At 49.2% G+C, this 22,500-nt stretch overlaps 1 protein-coding gene across 4 annotated transcripts in view; it reads right to left on the bottom strand.

The window, feature by feature from the left end:
* Positions 1 to 2,828: 2,828 nt before the first annotated feature.
* Ubr2 (ubiquitin protein ligase E3 component n-recognin 2) overlaps positions 2,829 to 22,500 on the bottom strand; it is an 80,877-nt gene continuing 61,205 nt past the window's right edge. For all 4 annotated transcript variants that reach the window (XM_052192054.1, XM_052192053.1, XM_052192056.1 and 1 more), the window contains exons 31-47: positions 22,213 to 22,306; positions 21,299 to 21,460; positions 19,220 to 19,323; positions 18,737 to 18,815; positions 16,288 to 16,436; positions 15,324 to 15,379; positions 15,072 to 15,168; positions 14,809 to 14,876; positions 13,607 to 13,742; positions 12,964 to 13,054; positions 11,525 to 11,655; positions 9,959 to 10,067; positions 9,302 to 9,358; positions 8,928 to 9,005; positions 7,628 to 7,798; positions 6,037 to 6,138; positions 2,829 to 4,946 (exon numbers count right to left, since the gene is read on the bottom strand). In XM_052192054.1, coding sequence (XP_052048014.1) covers positions 4,805 to 4,946; positions 6,037 to 6,138; positions 7,628 to 7,798; positions 8,928 to 9,005; positions 9,302 to 9,358; positions 9,959 to 10,067; positions 11,525 to 11,655; positions 12,964 to 13,054; positions 13,607 to 13,742; positions 14,809 to 14,876; positions 15,072 to 15,168; positions 15,324 to 15,379; positions 16,288 to 16,436; positions 18,737 to 18,815; positions 19,220 to 19,323; positions 21,299 to 21,460; positions 22,213 to 22,306 — 1,826 coding nt within the window. In that variant the 3' untranslated portion in view covers positions 2,829 to 4,804. The remainder of the gene's footprint in view (positions 4,947 to 6,036; positions 6,139 to 7,627; positions 7,799 to 8,927; positions 9,006 to 9,301; positions 9,359 to 9,958; positions 10,068 to 11,524; positions 11,656 to 12,963; positions 13,055 to 13,606; positions 13,743 to 14,808; positions 14,877 to 15,071; positions 15,169 to 15,323; positions 15,380 to 16,287; positions 16,437 to 18,736; positions 18,816 to 19,219; positions 19,324 to 21,298; positions 21,461 to 22,212; positions 22,307 to 22,500) is intronic.

Raw genomic sequence — 22,500 nt, 5'->3', positions numbered from 1 at the left:
TTAGTTGGGCAGTGGTGGCACACACTTTTAATTCCAGCACTCAGGAGGCAGAGGCAGGTGGATTCCTGTGTTTGAGGCCAGCCTGGTCTACAGAGTGAGTTCCAAGATAGCCAGGGCTACACAGAGAAGCCATGTTTTAAACACCCTGCTCCCTGCAAGATCCCCCAAAAATCAAGTCTCTTTTTCCATGCTGAATTTCTGTCCTACCCACCTGCCCCCAAGACAGGGTTTCTTTGTGTAGCCCTGGCTGTCCTGGAACTCTCTCTGTAGACCAGGCTGGCCTCGAACTCAGAAATCCGGGATTTCTGAGGGATTAAAAGGCGTGCGCCACCACCGCCCGCCCGGCTCCATGCTGAATTTCTAAAACAATCATTTTCCCAAATAGGTAGCTGTAATCAACCTTGGGGCAGGGTTACAGGTTATGTGGTTCAGAGATTTAGGATTAACTGCATTGGAAATAGTTTTAGGCAGTTGGAGAGTTGCCAGGAACTAGCCCTTTCCTTTTGGTGACTTCCCAGTGCCGAGTAATATTCTGGTAGGAACCAGGCTCTTCCTCATGTGACTCCTCAGTCTCTCCTCAAGCTCAGGCAAACTCACTAACAGCTGTTTCAGCCCAGCCCCAGGCAGGGTCGCTGGTAAAGATAGAACCAAGGATTTTCTTCCTTTTTAACTGCTGTGGTGGGGATTTGCTACACCCTAGCACAGGCTTTTTACCACTGAGCTACATTTCCAATCCAGACTTCTTTTTGTGACTGTGTCCATTGTTGCCCAAGTTGGTCTGGAACTTGCTGTGTAGACTAGGCTAGCCTCAAATCCAGCCTCTTATTGTTTTAGTTTTTGAGATACAGTCTCACCACGGAACCCTGACTGGCCTGGACTTTGCTATGAAGACCAGAGATCTGTCAGCCTCTGCCTTCCGAGTGTTGAGATCGAAGGCCACATCACCATTATCTTGGCCCAGTTTTCTATTTTCAAAACAGTCTCTAGTAAAATAACAGTTGGTGGTTTCTTATGCTCAATGCCCAGAAAGGCAGGGATCCTGGGAGTCTGTAGTCTCGGCTTAAGTAAGAACCTACAACTTTTTTTGACTTGCTTCCAGCTCAAAACTAAGCTACCAAGTAAGCCCCAAGTAACCTCAATATGTGCTAATGAGATTAGCCATTGCTCTGCTTGGCAAACTCCCAGCCCCCACCTGGGCACCTGTCATGCTAGCCCAGCAGGTTTGCAGCTTATCTGGACCAATTAGGGCTTCTCAGCCACTAGCCACTAGTGGAGTGGTGGCAGGTATCAAGTCTATGCATGGGTGGGCCGGATGCATTCCCGATTTGTTGTGAATGTGGGACTGGTGGCAGCAGGCAACTTGATGGAAGGAAGCTCATAGCCATTCATTCACTCGAGGAAATAAAATCCTGAGTCCACACAAAACCCTTTGCAGGAGTGCTTGTAACCACAAGACGCTCACCAACCATCACCCAGGCCTTTAGTTGATAACTGCACCAAGGTCTGCATGGAGGATGCCCTTAGAACCCAGAGGCACTGCTGACTCTCAAACTACTTGACCTTTTAATGCTTTTTAGGAACCCCATCTCATGCATCCCAGGCCTCAAACTCACTGTGTACTTGAGATGACCTTGAACCCCTGATCTTCCTGCCTCTGCAGTCCACCTGCTGGGATGCAGGTTGTAAGTACCACCTCAGCTTTCGGTGCTGGGGATGAACCTGGGCTTCCCAAATGCTCAGTAACTAAGCTATGCTCTCCAGCTCTAAAATGCACTGGGCGCACAGAAGCAGGCTGGGAGGCACCTAATGTGACTCCAGTCACCTACTATTCTGGAAGGGGTGCAGGAGGGAGGAGAGCCAGCACTCAGGGCGGGGTGGGGTGGGGTGGGGAGTTGGGGGGTGTGGGGAGGGGCAATGAAGGGCATGAAGACATGTCCTGCAGGGACTGTTCCAGTTCTCAACTGGGCTGCTGGATAAACAACTGTGCATTTGCCAAAATGTAAAAACCCTGTATCCTTAAAAAGGGTTACTCTGTAGAGTTTATCTCAGTAAACATCTCTAGATAAGGGTGGGGTCAGAGCAGCTGGGTTGTGGTGGCACTTATCTTTAATCTTAGCTTTTGGATTTCTGTGAGTTCCAGGTCAGCCTTGTCTAGAGTGAGTTCTAGGACAGCCAAGGTTACACTGGGAAACACTGTCTCAAAAATAAAACCAAACCCAAACCAACCAACCAACTATCGATCGATCGATCGATCTATAGCTAGCCATTAGAGGGCCAGCAGCCAGTGAGAGGCAACTGGCCTGGGGCAGGAGTCAGCCTTGAAGATGAGGAGGAGGGAAGCCCAGTGTAGATCCTGGTGTCAAACAGTTCCCATGGAGAACTTGATGTTTTAACTCAGTCTGGTAAGAGTATTCTGAGAACACAGCAGAATTCCACTCTGAGTAAGTTTCCTTCTTGAACACATCACAAAAGCCCAAAAGCCCAAGTGTCTGGTGAGTGCATGAGAGCCTGGACCCGCAGGGAAGCAGGCATGGCCTAGGAGAGATTACCCATGGGAGGGTCTCTCCCAGACCTGCTTCCCATGATCTGAGTCCTGGGGCCCCAGACCTCCAGCTCTCAGAGACAACAAGCAGGAAATGTAATCGGCTGAGACACTGTCCATGCTTCCCGGGAAGGTCAGTGTGGCCTGGCTAGTGGCCATGGCTGACACTAATAGTTTAAGCTTCTTAAATTTTAGGCTAATATCGATGTCCCACTTTTGCGGCAAGGTGACACAGGGAGCTTTGCTGGGGCCTTGTGTGTGAGAAATGAAACGGAGAAGATGGAGGTTCAATGTCAACACCTAAAGCATTTATTTGAATATCTTTAAACTTTTTACATATGATACATTCCAAATTTTACAATTGTCCACAGATATTAAAATTATAGCCAATTTATTAAACATATGATTTTCCCTGATATGGAAAGCGTGTTATATAAACATCTCTACAACAAAAACATGCGGAACAAATGAAAGTAAAATGTGTCGGTAGGGAGAGGAACAAATGTGACTCTGCCACAGTGTGAGGACTGCAGTTCCCTGGGAAGTCACCGCCCAGACCCTGATGTTCCCAGGAGTGCACCCTCTGCTAATCCCAGGCTCCTGTGGAGTCAGGCATGAGAGCGGAAGTGAAGACGGTTCAGGTTCAGCCTGCTCAGATGCAAGCTGTGCTCATGATTGTTTTCCTGTTGGGTTGGTACCAGGGCTGAACCTGGCCCTCCCTCACACCAGGCACCCGCTCTCAGCACTAGGCTCGAGCCTAGAGATGTTCCCATAACTTTACCATTAAGCCTGATGAATGGAAGGTGAAGAGCCAACAGTAGGTGAATTTAAAATCTAAAGAAACAGCACGGGTCAAAGGTCAAAAGAAGCGTCAGTTACATCATCCACAGCCCATTCAGACTGTCAAGGGAAGGCTAGAGAAAGGAAGGGCAAGGGAGAGTCTAGTTTGGGCTTCCCATTGCAAACCCTCTCTCGTGAGCCTGTGGCCTGCTGAAGAGCTGACTGAAGTCCATCCTTTGAAGGGGAGGCGGCTCCTCACATGATCCTGGAGTCTGTGCTATCTGCATTTCTTTGCGCCTCTGGTCTGGTCTGCAGTTCTGACCCTCCTGAGACACCGAGGCATGGAAACAGCTGAGTGGAACAGAACTTGTGGATGCGATTTGAAAGGCTGAGTGAAAGGTTCTTTGATGGTTAGAAAAGCTGAAAGCCCCTTTCTGTTCCTGGAGACTGGAGTTCTTATCCCTCTGCTAAACCTGCTGTCCCCATGTCTATGTGACTTCTTTACACGCGTCCATCAGACAAGGAAATAGGTGTGCGGTGTGCCAGAGCCGTAACTGTGGCACCAAGTGGCTATAGTCCTAGAAAGGCCCCTCTTAGAATAATACCTAAAAAGAACAGCCGTTTGTGCAGTCTGAGGAATGTCCTAGATCAGCCAGCAGACAAGCAGGAACACATCTGATCCAGGTGTGGGGCGGGACGGGGCAGCTCTAAACACTGCCTTCTGGACTTCGTTTGAGACAGGATCTCAAGTTACCCAGGCTGGCCCCGAGCTTGTAACATGGTTGAAGCTAGCCTTGACCTCCTAGTGCCGCCTAAGCTTTCCAAGAGTCAGGATTGCAGGTGGAGCACTGCACCCAGCTGAGCTCTCACTAGTCTGCTGCTGTCTGCACAAGGAGGTCCTTTACGTTTTAAAAAGCCCTTTAATTGAGTAATGCTGTCAAAGCCCAAAGTCTTGACTAAGACAGCGAAAACCAACCATCTAGAGTCATGAAAACCAGCTGCTCTCCTGTTAAGAGTCCACAGCCCACTAGGCCATGGGGAGAAGAAAATCCTGTCTTCAAATTCAATTGCTTTGCTCTGGAGGTGAGGTCCAGTCCCAGAGGGGCTCCATGGTGGGATGTGTCCTCGTGACGGGCCCCAGGGTCCTTGTGGCCTCTGCTGCACAGGCAGCCAGCTCAACACCATCGGCAGCGGGGCTGGCGCAGGAGACTGGCCCTGAAGCAGGTGGCGTCCAAAGGAGCTAGGCTGCGGTCTAGAAAGGGCTCTCGGCCCGGGGACGTCTGAGGGACACAGCAATAAAATCTGGCAGAAAATGACTTTCATCAGTCCCTGGAGCCAGACTAAAAAAAATAAAACTGGGAAGAAAGCTTAAATAAAGAATTTATTTCAAAATAGATTCAGCCGAACTTATTTCCCGTTGTCTCTGTGGAAAAGCCAGCTGTTGTTACAAAACTCCAACTCTAGTTTTTGGTAGAGGAGCAATTATAAGTGCTGCCAGTCGATGCCGACCAGGGTCTGGTTAGCCTCCTGCGCATGCCCGATCTCCTCCGTGATGCTGTGCTGCTGCCAGAGCTTCTGGATCTTCCGAAACCGCTCTTGGCATAGATGTAAAGGGTTTCCTCGTCTATGGAGAGACACATGTCACTCACAGGCACACCCCAACCCCTCCTGTGCCAGCAAAGGTACATGATGGCACTAGCTCCCAATTGTGCGGTTTCTGTTCAGAGCATGACTGCGTGCGCATGCAGACACACACACACACACACACACACACACACACACACACACACACACACACGGTGTGGTGTTGGGAATGTGCTGAAGAGAGAAGGTAGGTACTCCAGGGCCGCACAGCTAGACTGAGGTCAGGAAACAGGGCTGCTGGCCCAGGTCTGAGTTAAGAAGCCAGCATTCTTTATTGTGTGGGTGATGTGTAAAAAGGCTGTGGGGCAAAGGACAGGGTGGAAGGGTGACAGAAGGCGGGGCTGTCACCTAGAAGCCTCAGCGAGGCAAAGCCGGCTGGGCCCTCATTACTGCAGGCTTTGCTGGTCATCTGTTTCTACTGTGGGTTTAAGGACCTCACTTTTCAGGGCTGCAGGATGAACGGCCAACAGACGGCATATGGTCCAACCTGGGCTATTCAAGCCTGGGAAGGCCCATCTGCTTTAACTCTTCATCCCCTGGGGGCAAGAGCCTTTGGATTAGGGCTCTGTGAGCATCAGTTTTTTTCTGTTTACATGTGAGTGCCATGCACGTGTGTGGTGTGTTTATGGCTGTGTGTACATGCAGGCAGAAGCCGGAAGTCACCCTCAGGTGCCTTCCTCCTCAGTCGCTCGCCAGTCTGTTTCCTGAGATAGTCTCTTGCTTTTTGTCTGCGCCCACTGACTTGGTGAGGTCGAGGACCACCTTCCTCTCCCCCATCTCCACCTCCTCAGCACTGGGGTCACAAGTGTGCAGCACCACATCAGCCTTTTCCACGTCAACCCTGCGTCCTCATGCCTGCATGACAAGCGTCTTCCCACCCACTCCTGGCTTTCCCAAGGTGGCAAATGAACGGCAAAGCGGGAGCGGGATGTGCTCCCTGAAAGCGAGTCCACGGGTGACAAGCAGATCCCGCCCCCGGGGATCAGCTCAGCCGACTTCAGGCCTCCCTGCGCATCATGCTTTCCACAAGGCTCGGTGTCACTGTTCCTAAGCCCAAGCCGGGTCCTTACCTGAGTCCCTGGTCAGTCTCCCCATAGTCGTCAAGGTAAGGAGGAGAATAAAAACATCCTTTGGTTTTGCCAGCTAAAAATAGCACCTGACATTCCCGCACTCTGTGGAGAGAGCATTCATCATTGCGCATTTATGTAAGTAGCAGGGTGTTGATTCAACTCAAAGAGAAAGGGCTCATGTAAGGAAATAAATGCACGAGAGGCCAGGGTTAGGGGACAAGAGCAGCTCTAGCACCCCGAGAGCAGCAAGGCCCAAGTCTGGTGCAGGGTATTCAATCACACTGTGAACCTTGAGACTGTTACTTAAAAAAACTGTTTCTAGTTGTGGTGCGGCTCAGTTTTAGCGCACACCTTTAATCCCTCTGGCTGGAATACAGACTTGCCTTTAGGACATACCTTTAATTCCATAGTTTGTAGAAGGAAACACCTATGTTTGAATGAAAGTGATGTCTAACTGAGTGGTGGACAAAATGATGAATGAGAGAAAGGTCTGAGAGAACAGGGTATGCCTAGCTCTCTGAGGAAGAGAGAGGAAGCTACTTAAGAGAGCAGAGCTGAGGCGGAGCAAAGAGAGGGAGCAGGCAGTTTCCCTGGGAGAAGAGAGAACAAGCCAGACACGGTGTAGACAGAATGAGATCAGAAGAGATTGCCAAAGGTAGCGTGAGGTCAAGCAGAGCAACTCAAAAGCCAAGAGAAGTCAGTCTGACTCCTCGGTGTGGAGAGGAGTGTGAGTCGGAGGAGGAGCTGACCGGTCAGTCAGACCTCAGAAAGAATTAGAAATGGGTGAGCTTACTCAGCAGAAGGTCTCAAGAGGCTGAAAACATTGTAGGCCTAGATTAGATTGTACAGAGGCTAGAAGCTTCCAGGACTAGGCCTAGGTTAGCAGATGGAGCGGTGAGCCTCTGCGATGACAATTACTCCAGGAGAATAAGAGACTCTTTACACAAGTCTTCAGTGGAGCCACAGTGCTGTCATGTACCTGGCACTGAGGTGTCACTGCAAATGCATACAGCGACTTCCTGTCGAGAACCGAGGGCTCCCAGCGTAGAATTTAAAACAGCTAAGTGTGGGGGAAAGGCAGCTAACTCCTAAACATAAAATACTACTGATCTTTCCCCCACAATTATGGGAAAATTAAACAATGATGCACAACAGTCACAATGCCCAATGGCAGCCTGAGCCTCCATGGGGAAGTCTCACAGCACCAGGCACAGCAGAGGGACAGTTAACGTTGGTTTGTGTGTAAGTGTGAGTCCACAGAGGCCAGAAGGGGGCATCGGATCCCTTAGAGTTACAGGCAGCAGCTGTGAGCCACCACGCGGACCCAAATGCTCAGCCCCGAGACAGGAAGCGCTCTTGTGCTGTCTTTGCAGTCCCTGATGGGAACTCTTTACCTGGATTTGAGGAGGAAACGAGGGATAAGACACCCCACATTTAATGAGGCACAAAGGGGCACTGAGCTATTAGCTGGGAGCTGTCAGCAGCCAGATGGGAAATACGAGAGCCCTTTGTAGTCTGCACACAGTGGCACAGTGGCTTCAAAAGTCCCTGCAGTCTAAGGTGACCAAGCTGGCCGAGGGGCGGGCCTTACCTCAGGAAGATACCGGCCCCAGAGCCGCAGGAGTAGGTGTGCGCTGTGCAGGCCCCCACGTCCTCACCCTCCAGCTCAGCCTGGCAGCAGTAGCTCTGAGAGCAGAGGAGGCTCCCACACACCAGGCACAGGGTAGGGGCTCTGCTCTTGTCGCCACCTGATTTGGGGCACCTGGAGGACAAAGACACAATAACCAGCATTGCTACGAAGGAACAGGCACAGAGCACCCTGGAAGATAATATCCGGTGACAGGACACTGGGACACCATGTATACCCAAGGGAGCCGCATCTGGGGACAGGCGGATGGGAGCACCGTGTGACCAGCAGGAATTACTACAGGGCAGGGAGGAGAGACGTGTGCAGTCAAGCACAGATCTCAGACACAGACTGCAGACACACACACACACACACACACACACACACACACACACACACACACACAGGCACTCAATGGAGTGAAGCTGTGGAAGTGACAACGGTTGCTGCCTAGGAATAGAAGCCCACGTTAGCCTCTTAGACACACAGGGAGGGGGAGAGAAGAAACTTCCAAGGAGAGAATGTTTCTGTCAGAATGGCCTGTGGGCACGTCTGTGGGGGCATTTTCTCGATGGCTAACTGATGACGGGCAGGTGGGCCTGCGTTATATAAGAAAGCAGATTGTGCAAACCACGGTCTTCCGTGGCCTCTGCTTCAGCCCCCCCCCCAGGTTTGTGTTCTGACTCCCTCAGTGAGACGAACCTGTAACCAGGTTAACCCTTTCTCCTCCCCATGCTGCTCTGGTCAGTGCTTTAGCACATCAACAGAATAAACCAGGGTAGACTCAGCACAGCACTGGGAATGATTTGTCTACAGAGAAGGAGGGAGGCCCCGAGAGGACACACCCAGAGCATCTGTCTCCCAGCAGCGCTTGATTTATGAAAGAGAATTCTTTATGCCGCCTGAGCACCAAGTGCTTAAAATCACATTAAGAACCACAAACGCAGGGCTGGAGAGACAGCTCAGAGGATAAGAGCACTGGCTGCTCTTCCAGAGGTCCTGAGTTCAATTCCCAGCAACCACATGGTGGCTCACAGCCATGTATAAGAGGATTTAATGCCCTCTTCTGGTACACAGGTGCACATGCAGATAGATCACTCATACATAAATAAGTAAATCTTAACAGGGCAAGTGACACTTTTCCTAATCACGCCAGGGAAAGGACTGCTGATTTCCCTTCCCCAACAAAAACAAAGAACCACCACAAACCCATCAGACTGTCTGCAGAAGGATCCGAGGGGGCAGGGCACTGAGAGAAACTTACGAGAAGTTGGACGCTTGGTTAATGAGGCTGCTGTAATCCTCTGGAAGGTCGATCAGTTTGTTAGCTCCTCTTGGGTAGCTATGAAGTTAGCAATGAGAAGAGCTTAGTAAATATGTGGCCATGTTATAAATGACAGGAGGGTAATTCTTGGCTTAGACAAGGCAGAGCAAGGGAAGGTGTACTGAGTGACCGATGGCCTGGCACACTGTAAGCCAGAGAAGGCGACCAGCTCCTGGCAGGAGACTGAGGTGTGCAGGCACACCATGCCCTGGAATCCGGAGGCTGAGGGCCGCAGCACCGAAGGAGCAGAGCCTTCACAGCGTGCGGCTTCTCACCTGACCCACAGCACCCAAGCTGAGCCCCCTCTGACTCACCTTATTGCTCCTCTCTCGCCATTCAGATACCTTTTAACTTCACTGTTCTGGCACCAACTGTAAGGCAAACAGAGGAGGGGACGTTACTTGTATTCTGTGAGACAGCTGGCCCGCCTCACTTCCACCCCAGCCTCCCCAGTGCTGGACTCCAGGTGTTTGCCATCCTCCGGCCGTTCCAACCTTCAGCAGCTCTCGACACTAAGTCCGTCCCACTGCCGCACAGCCGCCACCACCGCCACCCTCCTCAGAGCGTTCATCTCACTCCACCCATTTCTTTACAGGCTTCTTCCTCCCCTACACCACTAGGTTGGCAGCAATCTTACCCCAAGGTCAAATCCTTAGCTAGACACTCACAATCCTTCTCTTAAAAACTTATGTATTACTTTTGAGGCAGGGTTTCTCTGTGTAGCCCTGGCTGTCCTGGAACTCACTATGTAGACCAGGCTGGCCTTGAATGCATAGAATCCATGGCCTGCCTCCTGGAGTGCTGGGGTTAAAGGCGTGTTGTCTGCCATACTTGGTGAAACACCCTATTTTTAAAACTTGAATAATGTGTTGAATTCTATCAAGTTCAGAAGGGAAAATTTTTGAAATGTGAAAGACTAAGCTTTATTTTATAAATCATTCTAAATGATGCAGAAAAATGTCTAACATTACCTTTCAATCAGAGAGTTCATGATGTCATTGTTTTCTTGGAAAAGGCGACTGAGGTTGGTTGGTAGGGAAAGGTAGTTACATAAGTGCTCAAAATGGCTCGTTCCAGAGACTGCAAGGAAGGGAGAGGCATGCACACCAGGTTACGTCCCCACAGACACTCGAGCCAGCAGATTCTGTCTGTTCCCCCAAACCCCACCCCTGGTTATCCTGGGACTCACTCTGTGGACCAGGCTGGCCTCAAACTCAAGAGACCTCCCTGCCTCTGCCTCCTGAGTGCTTGGGTTAAAGGCATGTGCCACCATATCCAGCCTCTTTCTTTTTAAGTAAGACAAAATCAAACAGACTTGTAAGAGGCCCCTGGTAGAATATGACTCCACGAACAGGTTGGTGTCACATGACTCTTAAACCAGTCGCAGTCCCTGAGACAGCCTGGGACTTTGCAAATGCGTGAATCCTACGGTTGCCATCCTGCCATCCGGCTGAGTGGGAGCCCGGACAAAGCAGTCGGGAGTGGGGTCGGGGGGTGGGATCAGGCGGCTCTGCCCGAGAGATGGACTCACACTAGTGACCACGCTAGTGCTGAAGGCGGAATGCTAGTCAACAGTCTTCAGGCCATGCTTTGTGTGGGCCTCCTGTGACCAGAGCCTGCACCAGCAGGGACTGGAGACAGAGCCATGGTCCTTATAATACTCTCCTCCATGGGGTCTGGTAAGACGAGTGGGGCATGGAGGAGCAGCCCATCAAATGTCACTCAAGACAGACACGCCTTGCCACTGGAATTTCACACACCACAAAGAGAACTGACTCACAAAGTTGTCCTGACTTTGGGCGCGTGCACACACACACACACACACACACACACACACACACAGAGTTGTTTTTTTAAAGAAGCTTTTACACTGTTTTTGTTGTTTCAACCTTAGGGCCTGGGGCTGCAGAGGTGACTCGTAGTGCAGAGCGTTTGTTGCTCTTGCAGAGGCCTGGTTCAGTTCTTGGCACTCACATGGAGACTCCAACCATCTCTAAGAGAACCCCATGCTTGGGGCTCCAGCGGGCTCTTGTGCACATAGATGCATGCCAGCAAACATTTGTACATACAAAGTAAATTAAATAAAACTGTAACAATTAAGAATCCGAGGACCCTAGCTTTGAGAAATCTATAGGCGAGCCTTGCTTCTGACACCAGAGACTGAGTGCTGTGTGGACGTACATGGGTGCTCAGTCACGACTGCCCGGGCTGCGGAGGCACAGCACTCACAGGCAGGGGTGCACACGGGGATTCTATAGGGTGCCTGCCACAGCCACGCCCTGTCACTGCTGCTGTCACGGCTGCTGCTGTCACGGCTGCTGCTGCTGCTGTCACTGCTGCTGTCGCGGCTGCTGCTGCAGCTGCTATTCTTACTTTCCAGGCACTGTTTCTCTGTGTAGCAATGGCCGCCTGGATCTTATGATATGGCCTAAGCTGCCCCGCCCCCCAGCGCTGCGATTACAGGCACACGCCATCACACCCGGGGGCCCACGCTTATTCTCACTAGCTGGAGCTACATTTGGAAGAAGGGGAGTTACCTTGAAGGTCTGGTGGGGCCGGGACTCCATTTAAGTAGTGGAAAAACAGAGCAGAACACTTGAGGAAAGGCGTGATGCCAGCCCGGACGCTCTTCCACAGGTGCCAGCCGGAGGGGGCTTCTTCCAAGGCACTGAGGACAGAAAACAGGTATCAGGAAAAACGGTGAGGAAAGCACACTGTGGTAAAGCACGGTATGAAGAGAAAAAACTGAATTCGGAATCCCTGATGCTATCTGTGGTCAGGAGGCATGGGTCAAAGGCTGCCAACAGCCTTAGGTAAATTAGGGACAGACACATATGCAGAAAAATTAGAAAATGAAAACCCAAACCAGGGGCACTGACACATGACCCCAACACTTGGGAGGCAAACGCAGGCAGATCTCTGTGAGTTCAAGGTCAGCCAGGGCAATATGTGGAGGATTCATCTTAAAACAAAACAGGAAACCAAAACCCTAGCAGTTATTCCAGCATCTTACATCACCACATCTTACTCAGGTATACCGCCTCCATGATGATTTGTCTCACAGAGCTCTAGCTATATGAAGTTTAAGACTATCATGCTATGTACACTACACTACATGCTGTAATTTTTAACCTATCTATTGCATTTCAGAATGGATCAGAACTGACATTAAACTATGCCCCACACAGACATCTGAATCACTTTTAGTTCCTTGCCTGCATAAAGAACAGCAGCATGTATCTGTTAACCCTGTGAGATGCTCTGCATTTTGGATTACTTCATGAGTGCAGATTCTCAGACGGGATAACTGTTTAAGAATGTGTGTGTATGTGCATGGTGTATCCCAATGTGTGTGTGCACGCAGAGGCTAGAAGAGGATGCTGAGTGCCCGCGCCCCATCACTGTACACTAATTCCTTTGGGGCACAGTCTCCTGTGCTAGGATTCAAACTGAGGCCGCCATGCTGGCGCGGCAAGCACTTTGTCCCACTGGGTCCATGACTCCAGCCCAGAACATTCTCCCAGCTTCTTGTTACACACTGTTCAGATGTAGGCAGGACTCCTACTCCAAGGCACAGTGACACCAGTGTGCTGCTCTAAGAATCGAACTTTATCTGTTGCTCCTAGACAGCATCTTAGAAATATACCATGCTGATCTGATTTGCATTTGGAAATTGCTGATAAAACACAGTAAATTCTAGGAAAGCAACTTCAGAGTGCGTCTCATCAGCAACTGGCATCTGATGAACAAATGAGAGCCTCCCATGCCCAAGCAAGTGCGTGGCCCCGACACCGCCATCTTTCTCTCAAGAACGCCAGTTATAGCAGGTATATCAACAGTCACTCCCATAGGGTCTTTTTAACACAACCATACACAGCAAGTTCCCCAATCAACAAATCAACCCTTTCTCATGCTGACTCCTACTGAACCCCACTGGCATGTGGGCAGTGCCAGCCATGGAGGATTAGGGTCTCACCTTCCAGTATACTGGTGAAGTGTTTTGTGCAAAGAGAGAATGGCCAGTTCTTCTTCCCCAGTGGGATTCTCTTGATCCATGCCGTTCTCTTCTGAAAGACAAGGATACACCAGTGGTCTCCATTCCTCCTGTGAGGCTGAGAGAGCTGACAAGCGCAGCCGAGCTCCCACACACCCCACACTCACACACAACAGGAAATACACCTAGAAATAGGCAGGATTGTCTTTTTCAACTGTGCACACAGTACAGCTCCCCATCTGACAGCGAACCAGTATACTGTGGGCAGCATGGGCGAACACACTGTCTTGCAGCGCCACAGGAGGGACTATCAGCTAACTAACACTCTGTATTGCAATGTCTGACTACCAGGTTGCTTGAATGGAAACAAAGTTTAAGAATGAGCTTTCTAGAGTGCTGCTGAAAGTTCAGATGGAACCGGAACTCTGGAACGCAACGCTCAGAACACAACGTTCAGCTGAGCGTAACTTACGCTGTGTGTGGACTAAATTGAAGAAAAGCAAAACCATTCAAACTACAGCAGGTTTTCAGAGGAGAAAGAAATTTAGAACATTCTACAGGAAGACAAACTGAAAGAGTAACCTGACTGTGATGTATATACACTGCCCCCTCCCAAACACGTTACCTGTACATGAGGTAAGTAAGATCTGCACAATGTGCGCCATGGTAACCAGGTGGAAGATGTGCAGGTCTCCAGTGGCCAGGCTGCTTCCTGAAAAATCCTGACACTGCAGAGCTGGAAAAGCGAGCACCAGGCCCACCTAGACAACAGAGCGTAGGCGTCAGCGGCAGCGTGGGCCTCTCCTCTCAGCTACACTCCTGAGCGTGCTCCTGGGATCTCTTCCCACCTCAGCCCTCACTGGAACTTAGGTGGGAGGGTCTGAAAATCCACTGGGACTGGTTCAGCGATCCGAGGGGAACTCATGCGGCCTGGAGGGCCAATCACTAACTAGCCTCTCATCGACCCGGTGGATGGCGGTGGATCCCAGAGAACAGACTCCCGCTAATGATACGGATCAGGGTGGGAAGCCTTTCACTTTCTTCCCATTTATTTTCTTGTGTATGAACTCAAGAGGTCAGAGGACATGACCTCCATGGTTGAGCTGTGATACACATAATATCACACAAAGAAACACACAAGGTAGTATTACTCAGCCATTAAGAATGAAGTGAAGTTACATACAGGGAAAAGGATGGAACCAGATACCATATTAAATAAAAAATTAAATACCTTCTGTCATACCAAAAGGACATATATAGAATGTTTTATTCTCATCTGTGATATCTAGATTTAAAAAAGAAAGTAAAAAGGAAGAGAAGGGGCCCAGGAGGCAGGAGCGACAAGAGAGAGTAGGGGGCAGGTGATGTTATGTGATGTAGTGTGTGTGTGTGTGTGTACCTATGGAAAATTCACAGGGAAAGCTACAATTTTGCACAATGAACATATCTGAATTTAAAAAGTATTTAAAAAAGGAGAAGAGGCAGTCTGCCACTAAGTAGTATATTACAGCTGCAGGGCTAGATCTGTTCAGATTCCTAAAATGCAGAAAACCACGAAGTGGACTGTGCACAGATGTCAGCAGCACTTATGTAGCCACTGCGCTTTTTACCTTAGTGTAAAGTTAAGAGCAGACAGCTATATTACAAATCTCAGTCACAAGCCAAGTAAGAGAGGAAGGAGCCCCAGACCTAACTAGACGAGTGTGTGGGAATCCATTGCTTGACAGTGCCTCGCATCTGCCTTTCTGTCTGCTGACTGACTCATCGAGTCCAAGGCAGAGCTTGGAGTTCCATGGAGAGGATGCAGAGCAAACTGTAAACACCCACCAGTAGGTGAAACATGTCGATGTCTAGTATGCACGGGAGGTCTTCATAGTTGTCACTAGGCACCAAGGCTAGAGATGGAAGAAGACACATCAGCGCACTCGAGCCACAGCCGCAGCTTCAGAAGCATGCAGTAGCGACATGTCTGAATCTACAGTACTAGCAAACACTTCATTTGTAGTGGAGAGACGTTACACTCCCACAAACCAGATTCCCAAAGGCCAGAAGCTGCCGGACACAGACAGGTGTAGACGCTGAACACTCACATGCAAAGAGTTTACAGAAGTGTCCTTGTACCACGGGAAGTGACGCCACTGTCCAATGTGCTGCTGCAAACCGCGTTAACGACCTGAGACAGTCGTCCTGAAATAAAGACGGCCTGACAGTTAGCAGAGAAGGGAGCAGACCCTGTCTAAAAGTACACCCCAGACAAACACACCCCAGGTAACCCCAGGCCCCACATGTATCTGGCATCTTTACAGCAAGTGAGTTTTGCTGAGAGGAGCAAGCGCTCTTACCAGTCTACAAGGCAGAGGTCCGAACACAGGCTTCTCCTCGTCACTCAAAATTCTTTCTAGAAAGTCAAGATGGTGGAGAAGGTAAGCTGAATGCCACGTATATTTTTAAAGTTACTTAGTTTTTGCACATTTTAAAGAAGTTCAATTCTTTCTGAGGAGAATGTGATTTTGTCAGGTTTTGTCATCTCTTCTTATCACCCCCTGCCCTGTTTTTGTCAAGACAGGGTTTCTCTGTGTAGCCCTAGGTGGCCCAGACATCTGCCTGCCTCTGCTCCCCAGTGCTGGCACCAAAGGCGTGCGCCATGACTCTCAGCTAGATTTTAGCATCTTTAAGCCATTTCACAAGAATTCACTTTGGATGAAAGAAAAAAAAAAGGGATAAAGGGCTCAGTAAGGAGCATTGGCTGCCCTGGCAGAGGACCGGGGCTTCGTTCCCAGCACCCACTTGGTAGCTCCTAACTTTCTGCAACTCTAGTTCCAGGGGATCTGGTCTCTGCAGCTATCAGGTTCACTGTGGCACACAGACATAGATTCAGGCAAACATTCATACACATAAAATTAAGGAAAAACCCAACCGAGTCCCTCAGTAGAAAGCAGCTATAGCCACCGCCTGGATTTGTTTTCTCCTACTGTACTTACTTAGAAGCTGTCAAACAAACTAGCATTTTGCCCGTATATAATTCTTTCTTGATTTCCTTTTATTTCTTCTTTATACAGCTATTCATACTAAATATTCATTTAAAACATATGAGTGTTTGCCTACACGTTTGTGCACCACATCTGTGCCTGGTGCCCACGGCAGAGTCTTACTCGGAAGTCCTGCCTGGCAGAAGCTACAGACAGGCTGGCTTCACAGCGTGCCTCTGCCTCTGCCTGGACTAAGGAGTGTGTCACCACAACCAGCTCCTAAGAACATTTCTAACCAACACTTGGGGCTCAGGAGGCATGGCTGTGCGCGCCTTACCTATGCTCTGGATAGTGTATGCACAGGTCCCCCAGCACATGATGGGCACGCGGGGGTCGCCTTCATTGGGATGCACCTTCAGTCCCACCTTGTAAGCTGCCGTTCCAAATGTCGCTAGCATTTCTTTTATGCTGTCAGAATATGGGTTCCTGTGTAAACACGCATAGGATTAGCTCACAAGTTGCACACATGGATAAAACAGCTCCACCTTTAAGTCACTCTGTCCTGTGCTGCAAACAAACCATTTAACATATGCAGAGATAGCCGTGTGTCACTGTGCCTGACTGAGGGGAGATCTGTTCTGTGTATGAGCAGAGGCTCAGGGCTGGAGGCAGGACAACACATACATCTACTATCTGAACTATGGGATGTCTGGGTTGCTCTTAGGAATGTCCCCCACCTCCGCAGAGACTGGCGTTCCCAGAACAGGACCTCAGAGGACATGACTACACACTATCATTTGGGAGTCCTTGATCAAAGACTGGTGGTGGCTACTGACTTTGCTGTGAGACTTAGCTCATTCTGACAGGCTCAGCGGGTCCCCACTGAGCGCCTGTGCCTTACTGTAATTAGAACCCAAGAAGCAGACACACCACCAATGGGAATGTCACAACATTCCCTTAACTTAGCAAGCAGGCACAAAACTTGGGGCTAGAGCAGCAGGGCAAGGCTTTGGGTTCAATCCCTAGTGTGGGTGGGAGAGGGGGCCGTGCTGGAGTACTGTGCCGACAAGAGGACCAGCCTGAGCAGGCTGTGTGAGCAGATGGGACTGCTGCAGAGAACAGAAGCCTCAAGGGAGAAGCTCAGCTGGGCTCCACACAGACTCAGCAGGAGAGACACCAAGACAGGAAGGGTTTTAAAAGCCTGCAACCTACTACAAAGTCAATTAAAGGGAAGGGACATTGAAAGGACATTTCACATTTCTCTCCAGACAAGAGAGAAGATGCAAGAGTTCAAAGTCATTCTGTGGTAAGGAAGGAGTCAGAATGGCATTTGTTCTCCACAGACACTTGGGTCTGAAGAACATTCCACATGGCAGTGTAAGGCCACTCCGTACGCGAGGCACTGCTGTGAGAAGGAGCCAGCACCACACCATGAGACCCTGTTTCAAAAAACAGCAGGACAAACAAACAAATGCACACAGCCAAGGACATCTGCCAGAACAGCCGTGCCTTGTCCTGACTCATGTAAAGACCGAGCTGTGTGCTCGTGCTGCGTGCGGGCCTCCAGGACAGAGTACATCTGGCTGGTTTGAGCGCGTGTGGGGGGGGGGGGGGAGAGCAAGCACCAGGCATGGACCAGATCCACGGCACCACCAGGAACAAACACAGAAAACCAGCTTAGAAAGAGACAAGGAGCTACAAACTATAGGAGGCACCCTCTGCTTAAGGATGGACGGCTTTATAACATACAGATTATTATTATTATTATTATTTTGGATTTGGTTTTTTCAAGACAGGGTTTCTCTGTATAGCCCTGGCAGTCCTGGAACTCACTCTGTAGACCAGGCTGGCCTTGCCTCCCAGAGTGCTGGGATTAAAGGCGAGGGCCACCACTGCCTGGCAACATACACATTATTATCAGAAGCAATATACAATGCAAAAGATGACTACGGGTTTAATCCCAAACTGAAAAAAAAAAAAAGTCTTACCCAACAATAAGACATTATTGCCTTCAAAACATGAAAATGTATCGCTTGGTGGTGGGGCACATGCATGCGTCAGGCCAAGTTCAATACCCAGTGTAAGTTAGCAAAACAGCAAAAGGGAAGTTGGGGAGGGAACGGGTGCAGGCACTAGAAGAGACAATGGCAGCCGGGCAAGCGGAGCACACAGGGCATTTCTTCATGTCACGTCACCATTACCAGACCTGGGAAATGCCTTGTGTTACAGATGAGGGAGCTCAGGCAATGAGCAGCAGTGTCACAATCTGGACCCCAACTGTCTACTGTAACTCACTGGCTCTTGGGGACAAGATGGTTTAGACCCAGGTGACTAAGAGCTTAGTGGGTCTCTAAGAGGAAGGTGGGAATCAGAGGATGCCTGAGACTTGGTGGGCAAGCTCAGTGGCCAGGATTAAGTTTCATGATGGTGTGTAAGGAGCTGGGGACACTGTGGCAGTAGACAGGGAGGGTAGCACGTGCTGGTCAGAGAGAACCTCTCCCAAGAGGGTCCTAACTTCCTGTGTGGTGACCCCAACCATAAAGTGATTTCACTGCTTCTTCCCAACTGTAATTCTGTGGTTGTGAATCGTAATGTACATGTAATGTAAGTATCTTACAGGCTGTGCAGGGTGTTGATATGGGCGCTCGTGAAGGCTTGTTCACCCCACACGGGTCTCTACCCTCCTGCCCTCACTCAGGCCAGGCCACGCTCCACCAACAACTCATACTCACTCAGCTTCATTTCCAATGGGCCAGACTGAAAAGGGAAAAATATTTTATACTCACCTAGGATAAAAATCAGGCCTGAAGCCTTCTGGGATCGGTATTATATTCATGGCTTCTGTGTCCTCTGAAGAAGGTGCATCTGCAGAAATAGGCATTCTATATAATTTTTTAGCAGAATATAATCAGCACAATCTTAATGTACTTTAGCCATGTGGTCAAAGAAGCAAACAAACAAGTAAGTAAATATTTAAGTAAAAACCTGAAAAACATTCCCATTACTCCTACCTAACTGTCAAAACACCACAGGAAGTGTAGTAAGGATCGCTGTGGCTGAACACGCCCTGTATGGTTGCCCCCACTGACCTGTCGGCACAGCACAGCTGACCTGACGGCACGGAACAGCCGACCTCATACACACACACACATACACACACACACATACACACACACACACACACACACACACACACCATACACACACCCATATGTACATCTGTATGCCCATGTAAAGAGACCAGACAGAAGCAGGTTGACAGCACTCACCAGCAACACTGTCTTCCTTCCTTAGCATCTGTGTCACCTTTATCTGCTGGTTCACTGTTTTCGCCCACTGTGTCAGATCTGGCTGGTCTGAAAAATTTAACCTCCTGAAAGAGATTACAGAGAACACTCAGTTCTTTATTGATTAGATTAAGACACAAATGCTTTCTAAATTAATAGATTTATTTTAGACATCTCAAATATTTGAGAATCCGGGCCGGGGCTAGAGAGGCGCTCAGAGGATAAGGCCCTGGCTGCTCTTACGGAGGACCGGGGTTTAACTCCCAGCCCACATAGTGTCTCACAGCATCCGTCACACCAGTTCTGGGGGACCCAATATTCTCTTGTGGGTCCATGGGTGGTACCAACCTCACGGATAACACAGACACACATGCAGTCAAGACACCCACATACAGAAAAGAAAACACAAAACAAAAATTAGGGTAGGGAAAGTTTGTTGTATCAAAAAGAACCAAACCAAACCAAACCCCTAGTGAGATGGCCGAAGCCAACAAGCCAGTCCTGTCCCTAGAGCCCATGTGGTGACAGGAAAGGAGCAGTGTCCTCAAAGCTGACTTCTGACTCTCCCACGATGGACAGTGGGTGCTCACATGACTGAGATTATCAGTTCAATGCCGGCACTGAAGTGAAGACGCAGACTGGATACTGGCCACCAGAGACAAAGTTATATTCTGATCAGTGATGGCAGTGCCATTGAAGGCTTCACGTATTTTTAGAAATGGAACATGGCAGAATTTCTTAAACCCCACAATCACCACAGACATTCACCACATACTCATGTGACAAACCGAGCAAAGCCCTTACTATAAGACGTTCCAAGTGGCCCATCTGTTTGTCCAAGTCCTAAGACAGACAACTGTGCCCATTTACACAGGGCACTGAGCTATGCAGCTTGACTTAGGCCCCAAGGGGCAGAGCTGACAGCATCGCAAATCCTTCAGATCCACAGACTCTTCTAGAGTGGTCTTCAGTGATGGCTATGCCATCAACAACAACCACGGGGAAAGAAACCAAAAACTGAGCTACCAAAGTCGAAGGTAAAATTCAACAAATGCAACTTCTCCTCATAGGCAGTTAATCTTTCTGAGCTCAAATGCAGAGGTAGTCAGCACCATGGTGCTCTCTGGTCAGCGTAGAGTGCGTGGGAACCTGACAACAGTTTATAATGTTTTATGGCACCAGAGACAAAGTAGAGTCAAACTCGGAGTTACTAAAAATAGAAAAGCTAGCCTCTGCCTTGAACTGAATCCAAAGAACTTTGCAGAAACAGGCAATTCACACTCAAAAACTTATTTTAAAACCTATATATTTATTTTTAAAGACTTGCTTCAGTTTTTTATGTATGAGCGTTTTGGTCGTGTGTATGTGTATGAGCCTTACGTGAGCAGCGCCTATGGAGGCCAGGAGAGGCATCGGATCCCCTGAAGCTGGGATTACTGACAGCTGCGAGGCACTGTGTGGGTGCTGGAAACTGAACGTGGGTCCTCTGGAAGAGCAGCAGCACTGGAACTCTCAGTGGCTAGGCCATCTCCCTTGCCTCACACACTTTAAATTCTATTTACTCTGTATGTGCATGCTATGTTTCGTGCCCATGTATGCCATGGGAAACATGAAGACCGAAGGACTTGTTTTGTTCTTTTTTGACAGGCTCTCACTGTGCAGCAGGGACTGGAACGCTCAGAGATCCACCTGCCTCTCAAAAGCTGGGATTAAAGGTGTGCGCCACCACACCTAACAGTAGACTCAGCTTCTTTGAAAAGTACGGGGGAGTATCTTTAAAGTAGGATCTCTAGAAAAAAAGAAGATACTGGGTTTTTATGAATAACCAGAACTTTTAAATCTTCTGCAGTACTGACAGGTAAGTAGAAATGTTAAATTCTAGCTTGTTCCTTCCTCAAGGGTGCTACAGATCTGAGCAGAGAAATGTCTGAATAACTCATCGGCAAGGTCGTCTGGGTCGCTGGCCTGCAGCGCTGACCCTGCGTCCCCCAACCCCCAGTCTTATCCTTTCCTGACCCACAGAGCCAATGCTGCCGCACAGGATGCTGGGCAGCTGCGTACCTGCGGAGAATGCCCCTGGGAGGAAGCAGCAGGGGGATCACGGTGTTGCTCAGGCACTCACAGAGCGGGCAGAGGAACTCGCCATTCTCTACGTCGTAGCTGGTGTGTAAGCGCAGCCGCTGCTGCCGCCGCTGCTCCTTAGCTTGAACGGAATCAAAATACCTTCATAATTAGAGAACAGGGGCGTCAAAATCCGATGTGCACGTCAGTGGGAGGTCATGCATCAACATTCTAAGACAAGTTTCTCACAACAGTTAAAACCATGAATCCTGAACTGAGCTGGCAGTATGACTGCTGAGTTATTTAATCCCCAGAGTGAATTTGGAGTCCTAACATGGAAACACTACAATCAGTAAAAACAACAAAACCTGGCTGATCTGAAAAACATTTCAGGAGTGGGAAGAGCCACTTGCTGGTGCTCTGACTGGCTGGCCATTTTCTCAGGGCTGGTGGTCCACATCTGTAGTGACCACACTAACAGTAGGCACAGTTCTGACGCCGTGCTGAGGGCGCACAGAGCGTGTACTAACACTCGGGACCCCAGAACTGCTCACCTTGGACCTGAAGAAAGAGTACCTCACTCACAGCTGACATGACACAGGCTTACTCTACAGCCCCACACCCTCCTGTCTTCTCAGCCAGTTACCTAACAGATTCATTCCATTCTCTGGAAAGATGGAGATTCTGATACGAAGCCGAGTTGAAAATGTACCCCACACTCTCGTTTCTTGTTATTCTTTTACATTCATTACAAAGCAAGCACTTATTTATTAAGCTAATGTCTAGGAAGTTTGCCAGTATCTATCTTTAGTTCTTTTTATCTCCACCCCCAGAATGAATTTTCCTTTGTTTTAAAAAAGTCAGTTCTGAGTCTTCAGATGGTGTTCCTTGAGCAACATAAGAATATAAATTACCTTTGCCAACAATGGGCGTGCATAACGTGCCCACAGCTGCCAGTGTGTGTTCCACAAGACAGGTCAGGATGCATGAATAACGGATCATATTTTTCTGCATTACAAAACAAACAAATAAAAAACAAAACTCCAAGCATTTGACTTTCCTATGATCAATGTGCATCCCTGGGTTTGTGAAGGCTTAGGTAAAGAAATGCTAATTTATTCTGACTTTGGATAGCACTAATTTATGCAAGACTCTCGGAACTTGAAAAGTGGGACTTAAAATTCTCATCACCTGTGGAAATC

Source organism: Apodemus sylvaticus, chromosome 9 (assembly GCF_947179515.1).
Source record: "Apodemus sylvaticus chromosome 9, mApoSyl1.1, whole genome shotgun sequence".
In the NCBI taxonomy this organism is placed as follows: Eukaryota; Metazoa; Chordata; class Mammalia; order Rodentia; family Muridae; genus Apodemus; species Apodemus sylvaticus.
The sequence above is the reverse complement of the archived record's forward strand: the minus strand, read 5'-3'. Positions and strand labels throughout refer to the sequence as shown.